General features: G+C 48.8%; 1 protein-coding gene across 1 annotated transcript in view; it reads right to left on the bottom strand.

Moving 5' to 3' along the window:
• Positions 1-660: 660 nt before the first annotated feature.
• The window catches only part of KDM2A (lysine demethylase 2A), an 83,361-nt gene continuing 61,794 nt past the window's right edge, over positions 661-22,227 (bottom strand). Inside the window, 10 exon segments of the mRNA XM_019415135.2 lie at positions 661-3,622; positions 4,047-4,262; positions 4,830-4,988; positions 5,485-5,648; positions 7,365-7,993; positions 7,995-8,078; positions 10,255-10,344; positions 12,593-12,724; positions 13,283-13,552; positions 14,996-15,079. Coding sequence (XP_019270680.1) covers positions 3,441-3,622; positions 4,047-4,262; positions 4,830-4,988; positions 5,485-5,648; positions 7,365-7,993; positions 7,995-8,078; positions 10,255-10,344; positions 12,593-12,724; positions 13,283-13,552; positions 14,996-15,079 — 2,010 coding nt within the window. The 3' untranslated portion in view covers positions 661-3,440.

The following is a 22,227-nucleotide window of genomic DNA, read 5'->3' on the forward strand; positions in this document are numbered from 1 at the left end:
CTTTAGTGGATGGAGGTTGGCCTCGAATCTCCAGAGATGGCAAGATTAGAAATCCCCAGGCCTTCTCAGGACAGCACCGTGGGAGAGGAAGGGGGACTGCAGGGGATCAGGCAATCACACTTAACATTTTCACATCCATCAGAAAGTTCACCTTGATGAAGTAAAGTATCATGGTGTTTCTAGAAGCAAGTAATGCTGTCATAGAAGAAAAAAAAGAAAAAGGCAAGTACTACAGGCGCATAGCAGTTCTGCTGCTTCTGCTCAGAGGAATGAAGCAGGCAACCTTGGCCTCCAGCACCAGAGCCTGCACGACCTTCTCTTTCACGCACACACACACCAAGGCAGAAAAGGTTTTGGTTTTGTTTTTGTTTTTAAAACCTTTTTATTAAAAAAGCAAAACAACCCCCCCCCAAAAAAAAAAAAACAAAAAAAACAACCCCCCAAACCCAAATCAAAATATTTCCCATCGGAGTCTATTTCTTTTTTTGTCTTTTAAAAATTTTATTACACAAATATCTCCCATTCCCACGTGTCAGAGGAAAGAGGTCCTTGCTCTTTCTAAAACCAATAGTGGAGAACGTTTAGAAAACAAAAGTCCAACTAGGTTCCCTCCTTCCCTGGCCCAAAATAACCCCCATGTGTCAAATGAGATAGCAGGACTTGCCCCCTTAATGCTTACATTTAATTTAAATTTTTTAGCACAACATTGGAGATTGACTCTAAATCAGCAACAAAAAATATATATTTACAATATTTCTCCGAAAAACAAAAAAACACAACCAAACCCTTTAAACATAGTGACTTTAGGAGTTTTATTTATGGAGCAGTTATTTTTTTAATCACCAAGTGATTTTATATTATATATATATAAATTTTCTTCCTTTCCTTTGTGGTTTTTCGCCCCGGTGCTCGGAAAGATGGAGGCGGGGTGTCTGGCCCTGCGGTCTGAGGAGGGCAGGCTCTCCTGGCAAGGCCACATCTCAGAGCAGATTGCAGGAAATGCGATGGGACTCCCGGGATCCTCTGTCCCCAGAGACATTTCTGTCCTCCACACGGACCAACCCTCACCTCTAAAAACCGTTTGCCCCCTTCCAGTCCCAGAGATAAAGGAAACCCGGCAAGGGCATAGGTCCAACTGCTGCCACTCCTGGGCTCCCTTTCCTGCTGACCAATTTACGTGCACGGTAAAAATGCTTGTTTTTCCAAACCAAAAACAAACCAAAATTAAAACCAAAACCCCAAAAAACCCAAACCATCAGCTTGGAAATTTCTGTGGATGAAATGTCCCAAAGTCAGAGGCACTCTCCCGGCACAATCCCTGCTCTGAGGGGGTCTCTCCACCTCCCCTTTTATAAAAAGACAACAAAACAAAACAATCTTTTCAGTACTTTCCACAGGAGCAACCAAAAAAAGGCAGGAAGCTTCCAATTATAGGTCATTAACAATAATATTAATAAGGTTTTTGCTCAATACCCAGGGTTCTTTACAGAGAAGTTCCCCTAACTGAGGCACTCTGGAATAAGTCACTGGCATTTCCTCAAAGTTTCAGCCCCAGGTTACTGGGGCCTGGAGACCGATGGAAGGGGCAGAGGGTCGTGGGAGCAGACTGCTGCTTTTAAGGAGCAGCCAAGAGAATCAGCAGATTGGAAGAAACAGACACAATGCCACCCCTTACCAGGACCCAGTTTTCTCTCAGGAGGCCAGTCAATGCCAGGGTCAAAGCTGGGCTAGGTGGCAAAGAGGGGGCCCCTCTGCCTCTATTGCTTTGGAAGTGGCGAGTGTGCAGTTGGCGTCTCTCCTCAAGGTGGCTCACGTTTCAGACCCCCGGGGCCTGGGCTCCGTCCCCTCCCCCTCCCCTGTAGGGTTTCCTCCCCCCGGAGGGTTTTGGGAGGAGGCGAGCCTGAGGCTGGGCTGCAGGAAAGGGGCCAGGAAGGGAGGGGCCGGAGGACGAGAAGGCGGGGCAAGGTTGTGCTATCGCTATCCTCACAGGTGGGGAGCAGAGTGCAAATCCGCATCCGTCCTTTATAAGCTCTTGCCACAGGCTGCTGCTATTGAGCATCTCCTCACACACTTAAATATTGACCCAAAAGAAATTCCGACCTTTCTTTCCTTTTTTTTTTTTAAAGTGCAAAAAGCTCTCTGCTGCCCTAGAGAGAGGATCTTTGGACAGGCCGTTCAATGCAAAGTAAAAGGGGGCAGCTGATGGGGCTCAACACAGGGCGGTGGGGTGGGAGACACCATGCTCCCCTCCCTCCCTCCCTCCACACACACGTGTAATACACTCAGCCACACACACAGAGGCACATGCACACCCCCTTCCACGGCTGCAGGCAGAGGGCAGGTGACTGGCTTCAAAGCAGGACCCCCCTCCCCCCCACAAGGTGCCAGATCAGTGAGCCACTGGGGCTAAACACAGGCCTGGGCTCTGGGGGCTACACCCACTGGAGACCCAGAGCCTGCTGGGAGGCAGGTGGGACCGAGCCCAGCTCTCTGCTCTCCCCAGCCGGGGGATATCGGCTGCTCCCTCTGAGGACACGCATCCTGGGAAAGTCCTGTCCAGGCAGGAAGGAGGAACATGTGGAAAGGGCAGTGGGAGGCTAACGAGGGAGGGGAACAAGGAGATGGTGCCTGTCTCAGAATCTGCCTAGGAAGCAATAAAATGGGGGTGTCCCTGGGGTACACAGTTCCGGCTCCTCTGAAGAGCTTCAACCCCAATAAGTGCAACAAGGACCTCGTAGAGACTAGCGGGCAAGTCTGGGGTGGGGTAACCTCATTACGTGAACCACCACGAGCATCGGACAGGATCAAGCTACAGGGAGGGGGAGAGCGTGGACACGGATGAGAGGTTTTAGACACCTCAACAGCACCAGTATGATCGGCACGGGTCTAGCCTTCCCGGGGCTGCTGCCGGCCCCTCCTGCATACGCGGGGAGAGTGTGGTAGAGGAGAGACACGCACTGGACACCACAAGGAGAACCTGGCCATGGAGACAGGGCCGCTTTCTTCCCTGGAAATTTGCTCAGAACCAGGCACGGCTGGGGACCACGGATGGGGAGAAGGGCCCCAGGGCCCAGCACAGATGACGGCTGCACAGACACCCCAAACTGAGAGCCTGGCCTCCTGGCCGGTGAGTGAGCGGGCGGGCGGGCAGGCGAGCAAGCGAGCAGGCACCTTGACAGCACAGAGCCTGTGCTTTCCCCTCGGATTCGGATCAATTTGCTTGCTACTCCTTTCTCCTTAGGAGGGAGAGGAGCAGGCAGGTAAGCCTGGTGTCTACCACCCTCTCTGCCCAGCCTGTAGGGAAAGGGCTCAAGGGACAGGAGAGCAGAGAGGGAGTGTGACGCTGGCCTCAGAGCCCGTGCAGGGTCGGGGAGAGAGGCTCTCCTGGCTGGGGAGTCAGGGGAAGATCGGTTTCCTGTTCAGTCTGGGCTGTGTGTGTTTTAGCTGATCTTCTGTATCAGCTTCTCGTCAGACAGGCAGTAGAGACTGTTGATGGACAAGTCTGAGATGAAGTGCTCGCAGGCTTTTCGAGTGATCTGCTTACATCCTCGAAGGTCAATCAAGGTGACATTGGCGATGCGCCGTAGGTAGATCAGGGTCTGGTCTGTCAATTTATTGCAACCTGTGGGGAAAGTGACAACGAGGACGATGCTGGGTACATACTGCCACAGGCGCCTGACTCTGCCGCTCGATTCCCCAGCTCTTTCCTTTAAAATGCTCAGCAAAAGCCCTCTGTATCTTGTAACTACCTGGCTCAGAGACGGGAAGTGCCCCCCGATGCCTCACTCCCTGCACTGCAAAGCTGACCAGGCTGTGGCTGGCAGTTGGCCATGACCTTAGGCATCTGACAACTACTTGGGCCTCCACCCCCATCGGTTAAAACAGAGAGCGAGAAATCAATGTCCTTGTTCAGGTGTGAGGAAACGAGTTAACACAGTTCGGTCAACAGACCCAAGTTCATTGTTTTACTGGTCAAGTTCCAGGGAGGGCTGGGCCCTCCAGGAGGCACGGGGTACCGTCTGTCATGAAACATCACAGCAGCATACCTGCCATGTTGAGCTCTGTGAGGGAGTAGCGAGTGGAAGACCCGACAGCGGTGAGCAGATTGGAGGACTGATCTGTCAGGTGGCTGCAGTGACTGAGGTCGAGTCGAGAAAGGAGGGGCATGTGGCGAATGATGAGGCGAAGTGTGGCGTCTGTGATGTCAAGGCCTGCCAGCCGGAAGTCAGTCATGTTCCGGAGCTTGCTGCGATTGTCCTGACCTGCACAGAAAAGAACCTAGGTCAAAACTCTTAACTCTGGTCCAGCTCCAAAGCCTCAGGCAGCTTCAGCTCCTTCCTGGCCAGGCCTTCTTGCAGCGGTTGAGCGAACTGCCCACACCCAGCCCTGCCTGTAGTGAGCAGTGTGTGGGGGCAGTTTCTAGGAAACCAGACACGTTTTCTTTCTTCCCAGCTGCTAGATTATGCCTCACTTATAGAGCAAAAGGGTATGTGTGGAATGCTCCACCCCTTTCCACACTCCCACACTTTTTTAGACCATAATGCAAACAGCTTTCAATGTTCCACCTCAACCATGAAGCCTTCCCGGCCTTCCTCAGGATTATACTCTCTGGGCCCCAAACTCCAATACCCCTGAGACGGAGTAGTCCCTCCTTTATCTGCAGGCAGGTAACTGGCTGTAAATAGCTAACCTTGAGTCCATTGCTCTGTTCTCCATTTGCACTCATCCACAGCATCATTTGTAACACTTTTTTAGTTTCTGAGGACAAAGTCTGTCGAAAGACAAAGCTACCCTCAGGTGACCACAGAGAAGTCAGGCCCAGAGCACACCTGGTTTATCAGCCGGTGGAGTCAGCAAGTCCCGAATTTGAGGGTCCTTGATTCCCACTGCCCACCGAAGATCAAGGGTCCTGAGAAGGGGGCAGCTGGAGGTGCTGAGGGCAGAGACTGCAGACCAGGAACAGCCCGCTAGGAGGAGGTCTTTCAGTCCTGCAGCGGGAAGAAACAGACATGCAATCAGCACATCCAAAGCCTCAACGACGAGCCGATGTGACCACGGTAAAATGGATTCTCAGTCTAGAAATCCAGTTCAAAAATTCCTATGGTCTCCTATATGACATCTTCTAGCTTTGGTGGTAAAACCAATTACTTCGTTCCTACAGGAGCAATGTAGTATGCGAGACACTGTCTTCCCAAGACCTCAAAATGCTGAGGGGAACAAAGCATTCTAAGGGGCTGATCATGGCAACATCTTACTCAAATCTCTTCAGTGGTTGTGTTGAGAAGACCCATTCTCTTCATTGTCCGGGGCAATGATTGGCTAGTCCAGCTAGTCTGGGGTGCCGCCTGGGGACTGGCAGTTAAGGTGGCCCTGGGTGAATCCCTTGTTAAGCAGAAAGACAACAATGGAATGGGACTGTTGCCCTAAATTGCCCTAAAGCAGTTTTAAGCACTGCCTGTAACTCAGCTTTCCCTGCCTGCTCACCTGGCAGTCTATTGACGAGCCACGTCAGTTGTTTTTTGGAGATGTTGGTCCAACTGAGGTCCAGGCTAACTGGTTGCCTCTTGATGATGCCACTGAGGGCCTGGGGTACAATAGCCTTACACCTACTCAAGTCAATTTTTGTCCAAAGTCTCTTGTCGCAGCACCTGTGACAGAAGGAGAGAACACTAGCCGTCAATGTGATACTCCTTGTCAGAGGAGCTCCCATCAAAGGGTACTGCAGGCTTCTAGAAAACACAGAGCACCTGGAGTGTCACCCTCCCCAGGTTCTTCTATAAGCAGACAAGGATCATGCCCTGCTGGGTTTTTTTTTGTTTGTTTTTGTTTTTTCAATCCTCAGACAAAAGGGCCTGTCCTCTATGGCAGCCCTACAGGTTAAGTAGTAGGCAACTTGACCAGTTCACTGATTTACTTTGGAAGGGCTGGGAATACAGCGCAGTGGTTAGGAACACATGACAAACAGTATACTATACTCTCTCATGTGCATTAAAATGGTATGGCTCCCCAAAGTGTACATAAGGAATTATTTAAAAAATTGACTTCCTGCTGCCTGAAGCCTTAGGCTTGCCTTCATTCTCTCCTTTGTCAGTCATACCCAGCTGCCTGAGATGCAGGCGTTCCTCAGCATATCTACAGTCAGTCCTCCTTTAAGCTCTAGAAAGAGCCCACTACTGTATCAGGCAGAAAGAGGCTCTTTATTATCAGGCCTGGAGAGTCTTCTTCCCATCTTGCGTTTTTGCCTCAGGGCTATCTTTATATTCTCTGGTCCAGTCCAGACCAGAACTGAAAGCGAAAGGCCTGCCTTTCCACTGCAATCTACAGTCCACAGGCCACAAATAGCACTGCAACATGCAGGCTTCTGTTTAATATTTTACAGCCCCTGCCTCCCAGCCCGGCTCAGAGTCTGGTTGGCAGGGGAAGGGGAGACAGCACATAATGGCAGTCTTATGTGGCTCAGCCTGGAAACTGAGGAATAGAGCCAGGCAGGCCCACTAGCTCTACAAAGAGAAAATATTAGGAGAATTTGGGTAGATCACATATTAATTCAGATTTGGGAAATAAAACTAGTGTTTGTAAAGAATGAGGTCTTTATTTAAAGACTGAAAATATTTCACCAGTGGCACATAAGACTTCTATGGCAGAAACAAGCTGCTTATGATAGAGCAGTGTATCAGAAGCCCCTGGAAAAAGCGTTAAAAACAGTTTGCTTGGCTCCACCCCCAAAGCTCTGACTCAGGCCATATTGAAACGGACCCTGAGAATCTGCGTTTCTAACATGACCCCAGGTAATGCCAGTGGTCCAAGCATCACCCTTTTGAGAAGAAATGGTAGGTCTTATTGGGATAAGAACAAACAACTGGAAAACTGTGGAAACATTCAAATTTTTTGAAAAGCATGTCCACCCCTTTCATTAGATGGAGAGGTAATTGAGGCAGGGGCTTAAAAGCAGTCATGTGTGTCACCAATAACAGTGACTATCACATCATCACAGGCTCTCAACAGATGGGTGATGAGTGCAGCTTACTTGAGGGGGAAAACTGTCGCAGCTCCGTGGACTGAAGTTTCAGCACAAACTATATAAATCCATCCCCCAGATCAGTTTCATATGTTCAGTAAAAAGAGAGATGGGAAAGGTCGGAGCAGGGAGAGGAAGCAAAGGGCCACATTCCCCTGAAGGGCCACACCTATAGGCACGACTGGCCACAAATATAACAGGACCCACTGTCTAGGGAACAGACAGAGTGGATTCAATCCTTTAAGACCCAGCAAGCCTCCAGATGCCAGGACGCATGCAGTTCTCTTATGGAAAACCTGCCACCTGCTCCCATACCCCTATTCCTGATCCCTGTATCCCTGCTCACCATTTATACCACGTCTTGCACACTCGCATACATTCACAAAGTTCTCTGCGGCTGAGGTAGCGGAAGACAGACATCCAGACCTCCCGCTGCATCCAGCTTTCGTCTCCATCCTGAGCCCAACTGCCCCGGCCATTCAGCCTGGCTGCACCCCCCTCCTCTGCACTGTCATCTTCCTCCTCCTCCTCCTCCTCTTCCTCCTCCTCTCCCCCCAGCCCCTCCTCATCCCCACGCTGGGGGGTTCGGGCTGGGCAGTGCTGTACTAGCACGCGGGGGGAATGGCGAAGGTTGGCAGAGGAGGCCGTGATGGCCTGCAGCTTGGGCACAATGGATGTCCCGTGGAGCTCTTTGGTGGGCCTCTGTAGCGTGACAGTGAGGTACGATCCCCGGATCTTGGCTTTCTCAACTTCAGACAGCTCCTTTTTGCCGCTGGGATTGTTCTCCTTTTCCCGTACCATGGTGCGCTCTGTGGCCTGCAGCCGCAGCAACTGCCGCCGTTTGAAGCGCTCATCCCGGCTGGCACTGTGGTGGTCGCTGGGGCCAGCCCCAGGGGATGACCGAGTCACCATACCCCGAGGGGAAACCGGGTCATGGATGAGCTGTAGCATAGAAGTGGGTGAGTGAGGCGGGGGGCGTGAGGGGCTCGTCGCAGCTCCGCAGGGGCCGCAGGACTTTGGCTTGCACGGATTCTTCATCGCTCTCTTCCATTTTCCGCTTCTGCAAAACAGGCCCCCAAAAAGCCACATCAGTGCTTTCTCCAAAACCCTCTACATTTACGGGGTGAGCCTCACTACTGCTCTCAGGAGACTAGAGAAAAGACAGATCACCGCTCGTCTATGGGGAAAGGGGTACCTGCATGCTACAGGGTGGTCACCTCCTCAGAGTCTAGTCTGCAATCTGCCTGGATCAGCAACCGAGCTCAAGTCTGTGCTGAGAAAGCTGATTACAGAACAAAACCCTTAAAATAGGTCACTTGGGAAATCTACCTGTGACAAAAAGGTCTGTGTTCAAGTATAGAGGAGTGAGATCCAAATTTGGGCTGCACGATTCCACAGCCCACCTTATTCATCTCTTGCCCCAATTTCTGGATTATAATTCCCTGGATAAAGACACGCTTTAAAGAGGCCACAACTTTACCCCTATGCAATCTGACCGTTTTTAGTTCTATCTCTAATTTAACTCCTTCACCCAGGAGATGCTTTTGATAGAAGAGAGATGCCTGTGGTAGAAGAAAAGCAGTCTACATATACCATTTAAACTAGAACACAGAATCTGACAGAAGTAAACACCACTTTTAGCTCCACTGGTGTCTGAGCTGGACTCCACCAGGCTGCTTCTTCCACTCAGCACCCTACCCTACCCTTAGAGACCAACTGCATGGAATATAAAGCAGAGAATGAGAACCTCTGAGGAACCACACTGCTCCAAAGGAATCTACTCTGGATGAAAAAGAATTTTGGTTCAGTGAAGCTGACATTCCATAAAGGTCCACGACCTCATCCTACGCCACTTGTCTCCCTCTGGGGCCACCATGACGCCGCCGTGATGAGGCTGCACCAGTGTTCCACTAGGGATCAGTGAGCAGTGGTTCACATTTTCCTCAAGGAGATGGTTTCTGTCCCTCAGCAACAAGCCTGCTCCCTTTCCTCTACATTCATAGGGCACCGTGGTTGGAAGAGAATGACTACCTTGTGGGTGCTGGCTTTTGGTTTTTACAATGCAAGAAGGCAATACTAACGTACAGCCACCTGGGGCACCCGGGTGGCTCAGTCAGTCAAGCATCTGACTCTTGGTTTCGGTTCAGGTCATGATCTCATGGTTCGTGGGTTCGGGCCCTGCGTCAGGCTCTGTGTTCACAGCATGGAGTCTGCTGGGGATTCTCTCCCTCCCCCCCACCCCCTGCCCCTCTCCAACTTGTGTGCACACATGTGCTCTCTCCCTCTCTCTCAAAATAAATAAACTTAAAAAAGATAAAATGAGGCATCTGTCCCCCTACCTGCTGTGGCAGGGAGGCAAACACCACCACTACTGCCTCCACTGTCGTCAGTGAAGAGAAAATGTTTAAGAACCCCTAGTTTAAGAACTTGGGATAAGGAGAACTTCAGCACTAGTCCACTCTAGAAATCCCTGCCCTTCAAAGATATATAGAATGAAAATTCAGTCACCTCAGTACCCAAGTGGGAAGAAACAGACAGACCAGGAAACTTGTCCCTACTCCAGTGCAATGCGCCTGGAGGAGACCACTGGGCCTGGATGGCTGCCACTAGGCCAGCTGCCTCCTCTGTCTGTGCCCTCAACAGGTCTTATTCCTCCTGGCCTGATCAACCAGAGTCCTCTTGGCCCTTTGGTATTACCCATCAGGCCAGCAATGTCAGCTACTCAGGGCCAAGGTCATGGCACTGGTCCCCTTGCAGGGAGGGGCTGCCTGTGTAGGGCACAAGGGTAGGGTTTTCTGTAGGGCCATAAAGGTGAAGAGGACAAAAATGTGAGCCCGCTTAACTGGAAACTCCGGCACACCACTGTATTTACTAGCTGCCTCAGGTCACTGCCTTCCCTCTAGTTTCATTCCTCAGGAGCAACCGTGCTCGCCTCACTGCCCTCCTCACACAGCCTAGCTATGCTGCCCCTTTTTCTAGGGTCTCAGAGTGTAAGAGGACCTCAGCAATTTGCAGACCCCAAGTGGAACAATATTCAGTAACACAAAAACTCAAACAAAAGAAAAACAAATAATTAACCGAAGAGGGGGGAAAAAAGTTATCAAACAAAATACAAAATCATCTCCACAGTCAGAAAAACCATGCGAACAAAGACGCAAAGGCAAACAGACTCTAGCCATCCCCTAAGCTGGACGTTTCTTTTCTTCTCCGGTGCAGTCTGGATAAAGCTTCCTTACCTGGGCTTTCTCTGAGTTGTCCTCCTGGTAGCACTTTGGACACTCCCAGCAATTTGGCAATTCCTCATTAAGCAACCCCTCTCCATCCATCTAGAGGAAGACAGAGATGTTAAAAATCTGTCTCATTAAAAAAAAAAAAAAAAAAAAAGCCTGTTTCTTAAGGCTCCTTTATCAAACAATAACAGCCACATGGTTGGGAAGAACCTGGAAGTTTTACCCATTTGTAAACACATCGGCCCATCGGGGAGAAAAACCGAGTCATTCAGCCCCACTCCTAGCCACTAGGAGACCGGTCACCTTCACTCTTGGTTACTTGATCAAAGTTAGATTCCACGAGGAGATTCCCAAGAGTCTGCGTCAATCTGGGGTCTGCAGACTTCTATATGCATCTTTCCCGACACATTTATTTTCTTGAGCATCTCATGCCTCTCTGCTAAAGGAACTGACCACACTATTCAGAATGGTGCCAGACCTCATCTTGATAGTGGGGCATAGTAATTATGATTGCTTGGGTTCAGAGACTGTAGCCTAGTCTCTGTGACTCTGTTCTCAACTGTACAGTGCGCATAAATACTCCTATAAGGGTGTGGTGAGGATTAAATGAATTACTTGTTAAATAATGTGTTTAGATAAAAGCTTGACATATAGTAAATGCTTCGTTTATCAGCATGGAGAGGATACCTTAATTTTACTGATCTTATGATGCATATTTTTTTCACATTTGAATATTTCTAAAATTGAGCTGCTTCTCACAATTAACTGTATCTTACAATCATTGTCAGCCAGGTGGCAGTCGTGATATAGCTGACACCTTTGGAAAAATCGACAAAGTACCAGCACCAATGCCCTTTAAAGAATGAAGTAACAGGGTAGACCCAACTTCACAGGGCTATCTTAAAAGATGTAAACAAGAGAATGCATATAAAACAATGGTTGTCCACCCCAGCCACATATTAGTATCACTTAAGGAGCTCTGGCGCATACTTAGGCCCAGGGCCCATGCTTAAAGATTTGATGCTACCTCCTAAAGACTGTATCAGCTTCCCTATCACTTTTTCTTTCCTTTTAAGATTTTTTTTAGGGGCGCCTGGGTGGCGCAGTCGGTTAAGCGTCCGACTTCAGCCAGGTCACGATCTCGCGGTCCGTGAGTTCGAGCCCCGCATCAGGCTCTGGGCTGATGGCTCGGAGCCTGGAGCCTGTTTCCGATTCTGTGTCTCCCTCTCTCTCTGCCCCTCCCCCGTTCATGCTCTGTCTCTCTCTGTCCCAAAAATAAATAAAAAACGTTGAAAAAAAAATTAAAAAAAAAAAAAAAAAAAGATTTTTTTTAGAGAGAGTGAGCGAGTGCACACATGAGCAGGTGAAGAGTGGCGGGGGGGGGCGGGGGGGAGAGAGAGAGAGAGAGAGAGAGGGAGAGAGGGGGAGAGAGAGAGAGAGAGAGAGGGGGGGGAGAGGGGGAGAGAGGGGGAGAGGGGGAGAGAGGGAGAGAGAGGGAGAGAGGGAGAGAGGGAGAGAGAGGGAGAGAGAGGGAGAGAGAGGGAGAGAGAGGGAGAGAGAGGGAGAGAGAGAGGGAGAGAGGGAGAGAGGGAGAGAGGGAGAGAGAGGGAGAGAGAGGGAGAGAGAGGGAGAGAGGGAGAGAGAGGGAGAGAGGGAGAGAGGGAGAGAGGGAGAGAGGGAGAGAGAGAGGGAAAGAATCTTAAGCAGGCTCCACGTTCTGTGCAGAGCTGGACTCGGGGCTTGATCCCACGACCCTGGGATCATAGCCTGAGCCGACTGAGCCACCTTAGGTGCCCCTCTATCATTTTCTCTTTTTTTTTTTTACTTGAACTCCCAATCTGTGACATCATGACCTGAGCCAAAACCAAGAGTCAGATGCTTAACTGATTGAGCCACCCAGGCACAACCTCTATCATTTTTTCTTAAAGGCCCTCAAGTGTGAACCAAGCCTGATACACTCATTAAACGTTAGCTGATACTATTACTCTAACCATCTTTCAGGAACTGACATCCAGAGATACAGTCAAGTACACAGGAGAGATGCTTAAAGGCACAAGGCATTCCCAAATAGACCAGGCAGTTCCATGATAGCCTGGGGACTCCAAACACACTCTATGGAGGCCAGACCGCAAGCTCCATGAGGGCAGGGAACGGGACTATTATTCTGTGTCCGAGACTATCCTCAGGGTCGAGCCAGTGGCTGACACACAGCATAGACCATGAATCAAGGACAGATGTTAGACCACTACATAGCCCATTGCTGATGGTCCAGATCGGGGATTCCCACCCTCCTCTGCTCCACTCAGTACCTGAGACCTTAGGGGCCCCTTTGGCCTCTCCTCACCTGGAGGCAGCCAGGATGAACAATCTCGTTGCAGATACAGCATTCCATAAGTTTCTTCTCGAAGTCCTGTGTCTCCTCATTTTGATCCACCTCTCCACAGAGGGAACATGTGACTGAGTGAGGCAGTCTGGGCTACAAGAGGACAAAGACAGAAACCAAGAAAAGAGCAGACTTAGATCCTTATCGGTTTAGCTTCCCTTTAACTGAAGACGAGTGCTTTGCTTCCTCTAATTCTCCTGGGAACACTTAGGGAGCAAGGAAACCAGGTGGAGAAGAGAGGTTTCTGGTAGGAAAACTAGATGAGAAAGAGGATAGGGAGAGTGAACCAGCTGAGAACTAGAGACTGACAGAGACCAGTTTATTTTCACCAGTCTATCCCAGGCCTCCCAGGTCCTTCCTTTCTAATCCAGTTAAAGAGGGGACAAGAAGCAGTGATTTGCCCTTGAAACACTGCTCCCTCATTTGAAAACTGGGCGAGCAAGGCTGAAAGGTTAAATGGGATCATTTTTAGTGTGAGGTATCTTCCTTCTGAACTCAGAGAGAAATGGGGCAAAACAAAGCAAGCCAAAGAGAGAGAGAGTAACTTCTCCTTTCCATCTCTGAAGGCTCTACCACCCTCTACTACCTGTGTTTCAGTCCTTTTGGCACGACCACCCCTCCCCCAAGCTCTGTATCCAGCAGACCACTTACTGCCAAGCACTGTCGAAGGACACACGACTGCTTCATGCGACCAGGCCCCCCGAACTTCTTCATGTCCCTGCAGTAGTGGCAGACACCACACTCTCCTTGCACACAGGCTTTGCATTTTCGACAGCGCACTCGTCTCCGCCGGGCTCCTGACACTATGGGGGAGGCAGCGGCCGGCCTCACAGGTGTTAACCGAGGAGCTGGTTTCATAGTGTGAGGCTTTGTGATGGGGATGGTAGGAACCCGCACCTTTGGCCGGGTGGGGAATTTAAGCTAGAAAGAGAAAGCGGTGAGGTCAAATATATCAAGTAGCTTTAAGGACTGGAGGGGGCAGAAGATCACAAGGCTTGGCAAACTATGGCCCGTGGGCAGATCTGCCCACTGCCTGTTTGTACATGAAATTTGACTGGAGTACCATGATGTTCATTTGTTTTCTGTCTGGTCTATGGCTGCTTTCACTTGCAATGACAGAGTGGAGAAGTTGCCGACAGAGACTGCGTGGCCTGCGAAACCTAAAATATTTATTGATTTTACTCTACTTATCACCTACGTATTACCTTCAAAGACAAGGTTTGCCAGTCCCTTCAGGCTATCTACTTCAGTCACGTCCCTCTCACTCTGCTGAGCTGTGAGATTCACCCCTCCCTGAGGCTTTCTATGTACCAAATGTCATTCCAGGGACCCTCCAATATTTCCCTATCCTGGATATTACTACTCAGAAGATACTCCTAAAGATGACGATAAACTACTTGAGGGCGAGATGACTCTTGCTCATTTCTTTATTACTCTGAGTCTGGTACATAACAGACACTCCAGTAAAATACATCCCTCAGGTATACGTTTAAAATTTTAGTGCTTGTATTTGTCCAGCTGGTGATCTTTTCAAGAACAAGGACTGGGTCTTTCAGTTTTTTCCGCGGTGCCTCAAACATGTTCCTGACACAAAACATTGAACAGCCAGAGATGCCTAAACTGTTCTGAGGCAGTCTCATGTGGTCAAGCCCAGGCCAAGTGGGACTCCTCCACCCTGGTAGTAAGAAGTGGTTCTTTAAGACATCTTTCACAGCTATTCACCTAAACACTCCTGGAATGTGATGGCTCTGCAAATTTCAACCGGGGAAAACCAAAGAAGGGCCTACGTATTTGCCAGACCCATGGGCCCTTACGTTTTATTTGATAAATAACCTTGACAAAGGACAATATGGGAAAAATTACACAGGACCTAACTGAAGAGGCATGAAAATTCATACCTGACAATTTATTAGCTTACAGGTGATCCCTTTCCTTCTCTTTTTGATACTGAAAAATCCAAATGAAGGGGAATCTTGAGTGTACACTCAGGCCATCATAGAAATACTCCAGCCATTTGAATATGTATGTAATTATTTTAACTAGTTTTAAAAAATATCTGAAAATGACCGAATCACTGGGCCAGAAGGATAGGAACTGATCCATTCTGGTGAACAAATGCACACTTTTGCATCCAAACCTGGAGGCAGGTTTCTGGTTTGATAGTTCCGTTAACAGAGTCACCTCTAAAGATAGCCAATTACCCTGACCTAAGAGTTAAAACAGAACTGAGTAATGATTTTCTGTCAGTTCATATTAATGCACCAAAAGCTGTCTGCCTCTAGTTGTTCTTTTTCTTCCCGGAATGGGGATGGTCGGCTAGCAAAATGCTTCAGCGGCCTGAAGATAAGAACAATAGTTTCTTACCTTATCCCTTTTTGGCCACTGTACTATAGGGACTCCAGTGAGGGCTAACTTGGGATCGCTGTTGGCAAGCTCCTCCAGCAAAATCTAAGGGCAGAATAGGATAGAAGAGGGGGGAAGAAAAGCAGGACACAGTGAACAAAGAGCCAACCACTCCCAACAGCATCCAGACTTAGCCTCGGTCCCCACAAGCGACATGGGAAGGGCAGGCTGGCAGCTGTGTTTTCCCTTCATTTAGAGACTCACTGCCAAACAAATAAATTGAAGATGAAAGAGAAAACTCAAACTACTGTAGTACTATCAAGACTTTGAATTTACCTTTGCTCCCAACCCCGTACCTGCATACTCACTGTACTGTTAATACGTATGCTGAAGTAACTAGCTCTGGGGCGACAAGTGTTACTTGGCACACAGTTCTATACATGGCAGTAAAACTTTATATTGCCCCCTTACTTTTCAACACCAGTGACAATTATCAAGAAGTACTGCTTTCATTTTGCAGATCTCAGCAAAGTGGCAAAAAAGATTGGCTAATACTTAATTAATAATATGAACAGAACAACAATCTTAATGTCTTGATTCAACCCAGAGCTCTGTTCTTCTAAGTCTGATTACAGAAATCCCAACTTCAAATTAACCAATCGATTAATCTCTCTCTCTCTCTCTCTCTCTCTCTCTCTCTCTCTCTCACACACACACACACACACACACACACACACACACACACAAAGTCAATCATTTGGCTTTATTCTGGAATGGAACAGGAACAATTTAGGGGCAACAGTTTTGATGGCTTTAGCCAATCTAGTTTGAATGACTTGAGGACACTGCTACAGTAAGAAACTACCACTTAAGTGAATCATACTGGTTGAGTGTTATTTGGAAGCAAGCCTTTATGTTTTCGACAGAAATTTCTGAATCCTGAACCTTAGAGCAGAAGACGAAATCCCTCTTCCTCTGACCTCATGCGCCCTACAGCAAGGGCAACAGCAAAAGAACACAAATCCAGAAGACAAGTTACGAGATTCCTTTCAGGTTGCCCTACTGTGTACAGGGTGTTAACTGTTTCAGTGTTTCAGTGAACACTCAACTTTGATCCTGGACAATAAGCATGCCTAGGCCATCGTTAATAACCATTTCCATAATCTTGTGGGCTCTGTGCCTAGAGGCCAGGACTTTTTGAAGCATGCGGCACTTCTCTACCAAGGATCATGCTCCAAATTCGAGTTGGGACTCAGAAAGACCCTTTAAAACACCCAGGAAGCTCCTCTACGAAGAACCCCTTTGCCAAGTCTCCAGCTGCCTCTCACCCTCCCCCAAACTGATTTCATTTGCAGACGTTTTATTTACTTCAAGTTGCTATGACATCCTATTCTGAAGTGTCCTGTTTAGCACCGCACAGCGTGGGGGTGAAGAGGCGGGGTGCGGTGCCACGTGGGACTAAGGCTCTGGGACTGGGCTCCAGTTTGGACTCCTAATCTCCCTAGGGTGAAAAATTCAGGTCCATTCAAAACGTGTGCGAGGGAGTGCACAGTTCCCCTCCCCCATGTCTACTGCTGAGGAGCAGGACTCTGCCCATTTCCTCTGCCGCCCCGGAGAGCACTGAGCTGTCCACAAACAGGGACTTTCCACTTTCAGCAAAACAGACCTCACAGAAAGATCCACAATTGTTTAAGAGTAGCAAAAGGAACCTAACCGTTCACCAAAAGCAGTCTAAATCTACCTGCAAGATTTTTTGTGGGGGATAAGGAAAGGTAGGTGGAGAAACTGTGTCTGCGTGGGGGGTGGGGGGCAGCTGTTCACACATATACGACTCTGTTACCGGGGTCTGTGTGGGTGTGGAGGGAAATGCAGATTTCCTTCCAAGCCTTATTTTGTTGGGGCCAGACAACCAAACTCGCCCTGCTTCATCAAAAAAGGCAGACTCCAGCTGAGGCCCTCCAAGAAACCATATAAAGCAGCCACCACCCTTCACCAGAGGGGGTTTGGGACAGGGAGCGGGGGTGGAGTGCGGAAAGGCTGACGCCTATCTAGGCTCCTGGCATTCGGGAGAACATTCAAACACAAGCCCACACCCCACACATCACAGGAAGGGGAAGAGAACAGCGGGCGTCTGGGAAGAGAAGGAAAAAGGATTCCCCAAAGCCAAGAGACCCCATTCAAGAGCACATCCCACCAGGAGAGGGAACAAGTGCAATGACGGCTAGAGCAACACCAAGTAACCTGAGCATTGTCCTGGAGTCCCCTGGTAGGCTGTTCTTCCGCCTCTTCCGCTGAGACAAAGTCCCTACAGTTACACACACCCCGAGCCAGAAAGGGTTTGCCGCCCACCCGCCTGACCTTGCGTTTCTCGTCGCTCTGGAGCTGCTGAAGCTCTTGGTTGAAGTTTCCCCAGCGTCTTTGTTTTGTTTTCTGTATTGGAAGTTGTGCTGAAGGAGTTTAGGTTTTCTGCCTCTAGGAAAATCCTGATTTACTTGAAAATTCTGGAATCTCCCAAAGTACATCAGGCGGGGCAGTCCAGCTATAACCCTTGAGGCTACCCAGAGGGAGCAGCGTGTCGTGCTCTGAGCTCCTTCTCGAGCCCTTCAGCTCAGCCGCGGCTTCCTGTGCCTGCGAACAATGCTGCTGCGTCACCCACATGCAGCTCCCAGAAATGCTTTGCAACGGAAGATGGCAGGAGGGGGAGCTGAGCTCGAGTGAGCGAGCCAGGCAGAGGGCCCAGCCGTCCTGCTGCAGAGTCGGGAGGGGGTGTGCTCAGCCGGCGCTCTCGGCCTGGTGATTGGAGGAAAGGCTGCCCGGGAGGCGAGCCGGGCCGCGCCCCCGCCTCCTCCCTCCCACCACCACTGCAATAGGAGAACCCAAGGCCGGCCCCGGAGGGCTCCCTCTGGCCGACTTCGGAAGGCGCCAGCAAAAGGGAAGGCTTTAACCCGTTCTGCATCTGGGCCCGTGAGTGTCCTTGTCTTCGTCCACACCCTGCCCCTCAGGGTCACTTCTTATTGTTACAGCCGGCACTCCTGCCCACTGACCCCCCCCCCCCCCAATTCTCCCTCCTGCTCTTCAGGCAAACAGCGAGTCACCCGAAGTTCAGCCTGTGCAAGAGCCAGGCACCCAAGCTGAGTTCCTCCAACTTCCCTTCTTTCCCCACACACCCGCCTGCTTCACCTGCCCTCACTGCTGCTCTCCCAGCCCAGAATCCAGAATGAGCATACATGTTTCCAGAAAAACCTTCAGGGATGACACATTTCAACCAATACTGAGATATTCAATACATATGTCTGTTTAATATCAACCACTTCGACAACAGATGCCTGCCTCTGGTTACGACTGGGCACTCTACCACCATAACCGAAACGTCTAGGCAGCTCTTCCCGCGGTTCCATCTTGACCAAGTAAAGCTAGCCGACGTACAACCTGAGGTCAAGGCGTCAAGGGGCTTTATCTCCTGCCTTGGTACCAGCGCAAGGAGCCACTGAATCTGTGTCTGCCAATTCCACATCCACCAGTCTCCTGGGACTCTGCCCCTCAGATTCCCCCTCCCCCCAGGACACCAGCACTCCTGCCCATTTCCTATCCTAGTCGTTTGTTTTGCCTGCCACATTCTTGATGTTCCCTGGATGATGCGGCCAGCCTCGTATCCCGTCAGACGTCTCGATGCCATTTGTGGCAGCTACTCGAGTGATGCGTGCCACACACTCTCCACACACTGATTCACGGTCAGGGTGAAGCTCGGACTGAACAAGCAATCTCTCACTACAGTGTACTGTATTTTGGATCTAGATTTATGTAATTTTCAGACTCTCATAACTATAACTTGGCTTTTTTTTCAGAAATTACAGGAGCTGCTTTGAAATAAACATCTCAGGCCACTAAGAACCTAGCTCTTACCACTGGAAACCTTTTTATTTCCAGGACAGTTGTGTCAGTGAGTTTCTGATGTAGTCAGTGGCTTAATATGCTTTTTGGGGCTTGGGCTTTGCTGCCAGGGAGGGGCTAAATATTTCAGTTTTTACAGTAGTTTACCAAGAAAGGTGGGAGTTTTGTGCTTTTTGGTTGAGCTCTCCCTGAAAAAGTTTCTATGGCCATTCTAATCCTAAACGTCTCGTTTGCCCTTTATCTTAAGACTGAAAGACCAAGTTCAATCAGACTATTATGTCTGAAACGCTCTCCTTAATAGTGTGAGAGGTCTTCTTGGAAAATCCTGGTTCTTATCTCAGTCCTATCTAACCTGGAGGGGTGATAAAGAATGGAATACTAAGGAGAAACATGTTACCAGCTGTAGCAAGTAAAACCCGAGAGGCCACCAGGAAAGGACAAAAACCAGACAGGGCTTCCAAATCGCTTATTAAATGAGGCCAGTCCCTCCCCGCCCCCCCCCCCCCCCACATTAATTCAGAATAAAAGACAGGCACCAAAGATCAGAGATGGTAAGAACATGACATTACATAACACAATAATATAATAACACTTTGAAGAATTATTATGTATTTTAACCTAACCTTATATGCCTTGTAGCTATTAAATTATTCAAAACTTTTTTCTTAGGGGGGTACCAGGCTGGCTCAGTTGGTGGAGCATGTGACTCTTGATCTTGGGGTCATGAGTTCAAGCCCCATGTTGGGTATAGAGTTTACATTTAAAAAATAAACTGATGAGTAAATAAATATAAAACTTCCCACTTAGAATGTGTGGATTATATTTCAAATGAAGTTTTATTTATACAGGTTGCCTTTCCCCCCTCTAATCTAGTTTAATGGATTAAGATCTAATTATAGTGGATCCTCTACCAGTTTTTCTCTTTAACTAGTGCCAGAGTCACCCCCAAAGTGTCAGATGAAGCGAATTTATCATTAGTGTCTGTATCTACCTGAAACCATGACTTTGCTTTTGGTTCCATCATACTCCTGAGAGAGAGCCGAGTGTAAATTTTTAGATCATGGTTACAAAATAAAATGTTAGGATCTTAGTTCAGAGCAGCAGTAGTAGCCTATTGCACCACAAAGAACAATTCTAGAATTCACAAACTGAGAGTCATTTATATACTGTTTTATCATCTAACAGGAAAGTTTATTAACTTTTTTTTTTTTTTTTTAAAGAGAGAATGAGTGGGAGAAAGGGGCAAAGGGAGAGGGAGAGAGAATCCCAAGCAGGCTTCACACTCAGCATGGAACCAGACTCAGGGCTCCATCCCATGACCCGGGGATCAGGACCTCAGCCGAAATCAAGAGTCAGACACTCAATCCACTCAGCCACCCAGGAGCCCATAGTAGAAGTCTGTTTGTTTGTTTGTTTGTTTGTTTGTTCATAAGCAATCTCTCTACAACCAACGTGGGGCTCAAACTCACAATCCCAAGATCAAGAGCCACATGCTCTACCTACTGAGCCAGCCAGGTGCCCCCTTAACTTCTGAGTTAAGACTGGCACTTCCTTCCCTCGGGACAGAATCCACACCCAGCTTCTCAGTGTTCAGGCAGCACTCTAGTGGCATGCACGGTGCCTGCAAACCTAGGACGCACTCACTTTCTCAGCCTATTGAAATGCCTGCTCCGCCACTGCCTTGCAAGACCCTCGAGGGCCTCATCCACAGCGTGTGCGCATATTTACCCCAACACTCAGCCCGGTTCTGGCACAGAGTAGGCAGGCATTATTCATAGATTTGTGACATCTGATTTTTTTTTCTGTAATAGTGATAGAGTTTATTAAATATTTACTAACATTATCATTAAATTTCACAACAGCCCCATTGAGGTAGATGTTATTTTACAGAGGAGAAAACAAGCTTTCATAGATCTAGTATCTTGACCACAAGTCACATGTTTGCCCAGCTTATCAAAATATCTTAGAGAAAACAGGAAAGTAAATACGTATACAACACTGAATTTGTTTCACTGAGTTGGGCAGCCAAATACATTGATATATTAAAACCTTTTTATGTATGTATATATATTAAGAGCTCCTTTATGACCAAAATAAATACAAAACAATAAATTCTGAATAAAAACAGTCTTCAGGCTGACTCCTACCTCCTTTCTGTGACCCACTGTCAGCAGGTGGCATGTCCCTTTCTCCAGCACCGCTGCAATGCACACAGAGACTTTCTCTCACTTTAATGGGACTGTATTACTGACACTGCTCTAAGTCCTGTCTTTTTTTTTTTTTCCAGAGAGAGAGAGAGAGAGAGAGAGAGAGAGAGCAAGGAGTGGGGGAGGGGCTCAGGAACAGAGGGAAAGAGTGAGAGAGAGAGGGAGGGAGGGGAGGGGAGAGGAGGGGAGAGAGGGAGGGAAAGGGAGGAAGAGGGAGAGAGAGGGAGAGAGAGAGAGAGGGAGGGAGAGAGAGGGAGAGAGAGGGAGAGAGAGGGAGAGAGAGGGAGGGAGGGAGGGAGGGAGGGAGGGAGGGAGGGAGGGAGGGAGGGAGAGAGAGAGAGAGAGAGAGAGAGAATATGAATGAATATGAATCAATCCCAGGCCAGCTCAATGCTCAGCGAGGAGCGTGACTTGGGACTTGATCCCTCAGACTGTGAGAACATGACCTGAGCCAAAATCACGACTTGGACACTCAACATGCTCAACAGACTGAGCCACCCAGGAGCCCCAGGTCAACAGTTTTTAATGCCCCGTTTTTGTTTTTTTTTTTTTATCTAATCCCCTCCCAACTTTATATTCTATTTTCTTTCTTTCTCTCTCTTTTAATTTTTAATGTTTATTTTTGAGAAAGAGAGAGAGAGAGAGAAGGAATGAACGAACATGCCTGGGGGAGGGGCAGAGAGAGAGGGAGGGAGACACAGAATCCGAAGCAGGCTCCAGATTCCGAGCTGTCAGCACAGGGCCTGACGCGGGGCTCGAACCCACGAACCCTGAGATCGTGACCTGAGCCACTCAGGTGCCCCGATCTTTCTTTAACAATGCAGAATTTAACATTTTAGAATCTTCAAAGCCCTTCCCCCCCAACACTAAAATGGACTTTTCTTCCAGGGATATATAGCTATAGAGCGCTCATCTCTTCTGCTAGTTCTTCCTAAGAGCCACACAGGCTGCAACAAGAAACAATCCCTCTCTCTGCAGGAAGAGTAAACTCGGCTTGCTGCTGTCCTCCACTGCAGTGTAGGCTTCTATGCTACAAGCACCAAGCTCTCTAGCACTGCAGTCTCCAGCTGTGCGGTGATGGCACCTACCCAATGCACAGCTTCTTTTCTTTTGGGTGATGTTCAGATTCTCAAAGTATTCAAGCTCTATACTCAC

The sequence above is a fragment of the Panthera pardus genome, unplaced genomic scaffold (assembly GCF_024362965.1).
Source record: "Panthera pardus isolate Hobbes unplaced genomic scaffold, ASM2436296v1 HiC_scaffold_12, whole genome shotgun sequence".
Classification (NCBI taxonomy): Eukaryota; Metazoa; Chordata; class Mammalia; order Carnivora; family Felidae; genus Panthera; species Panthera pardus.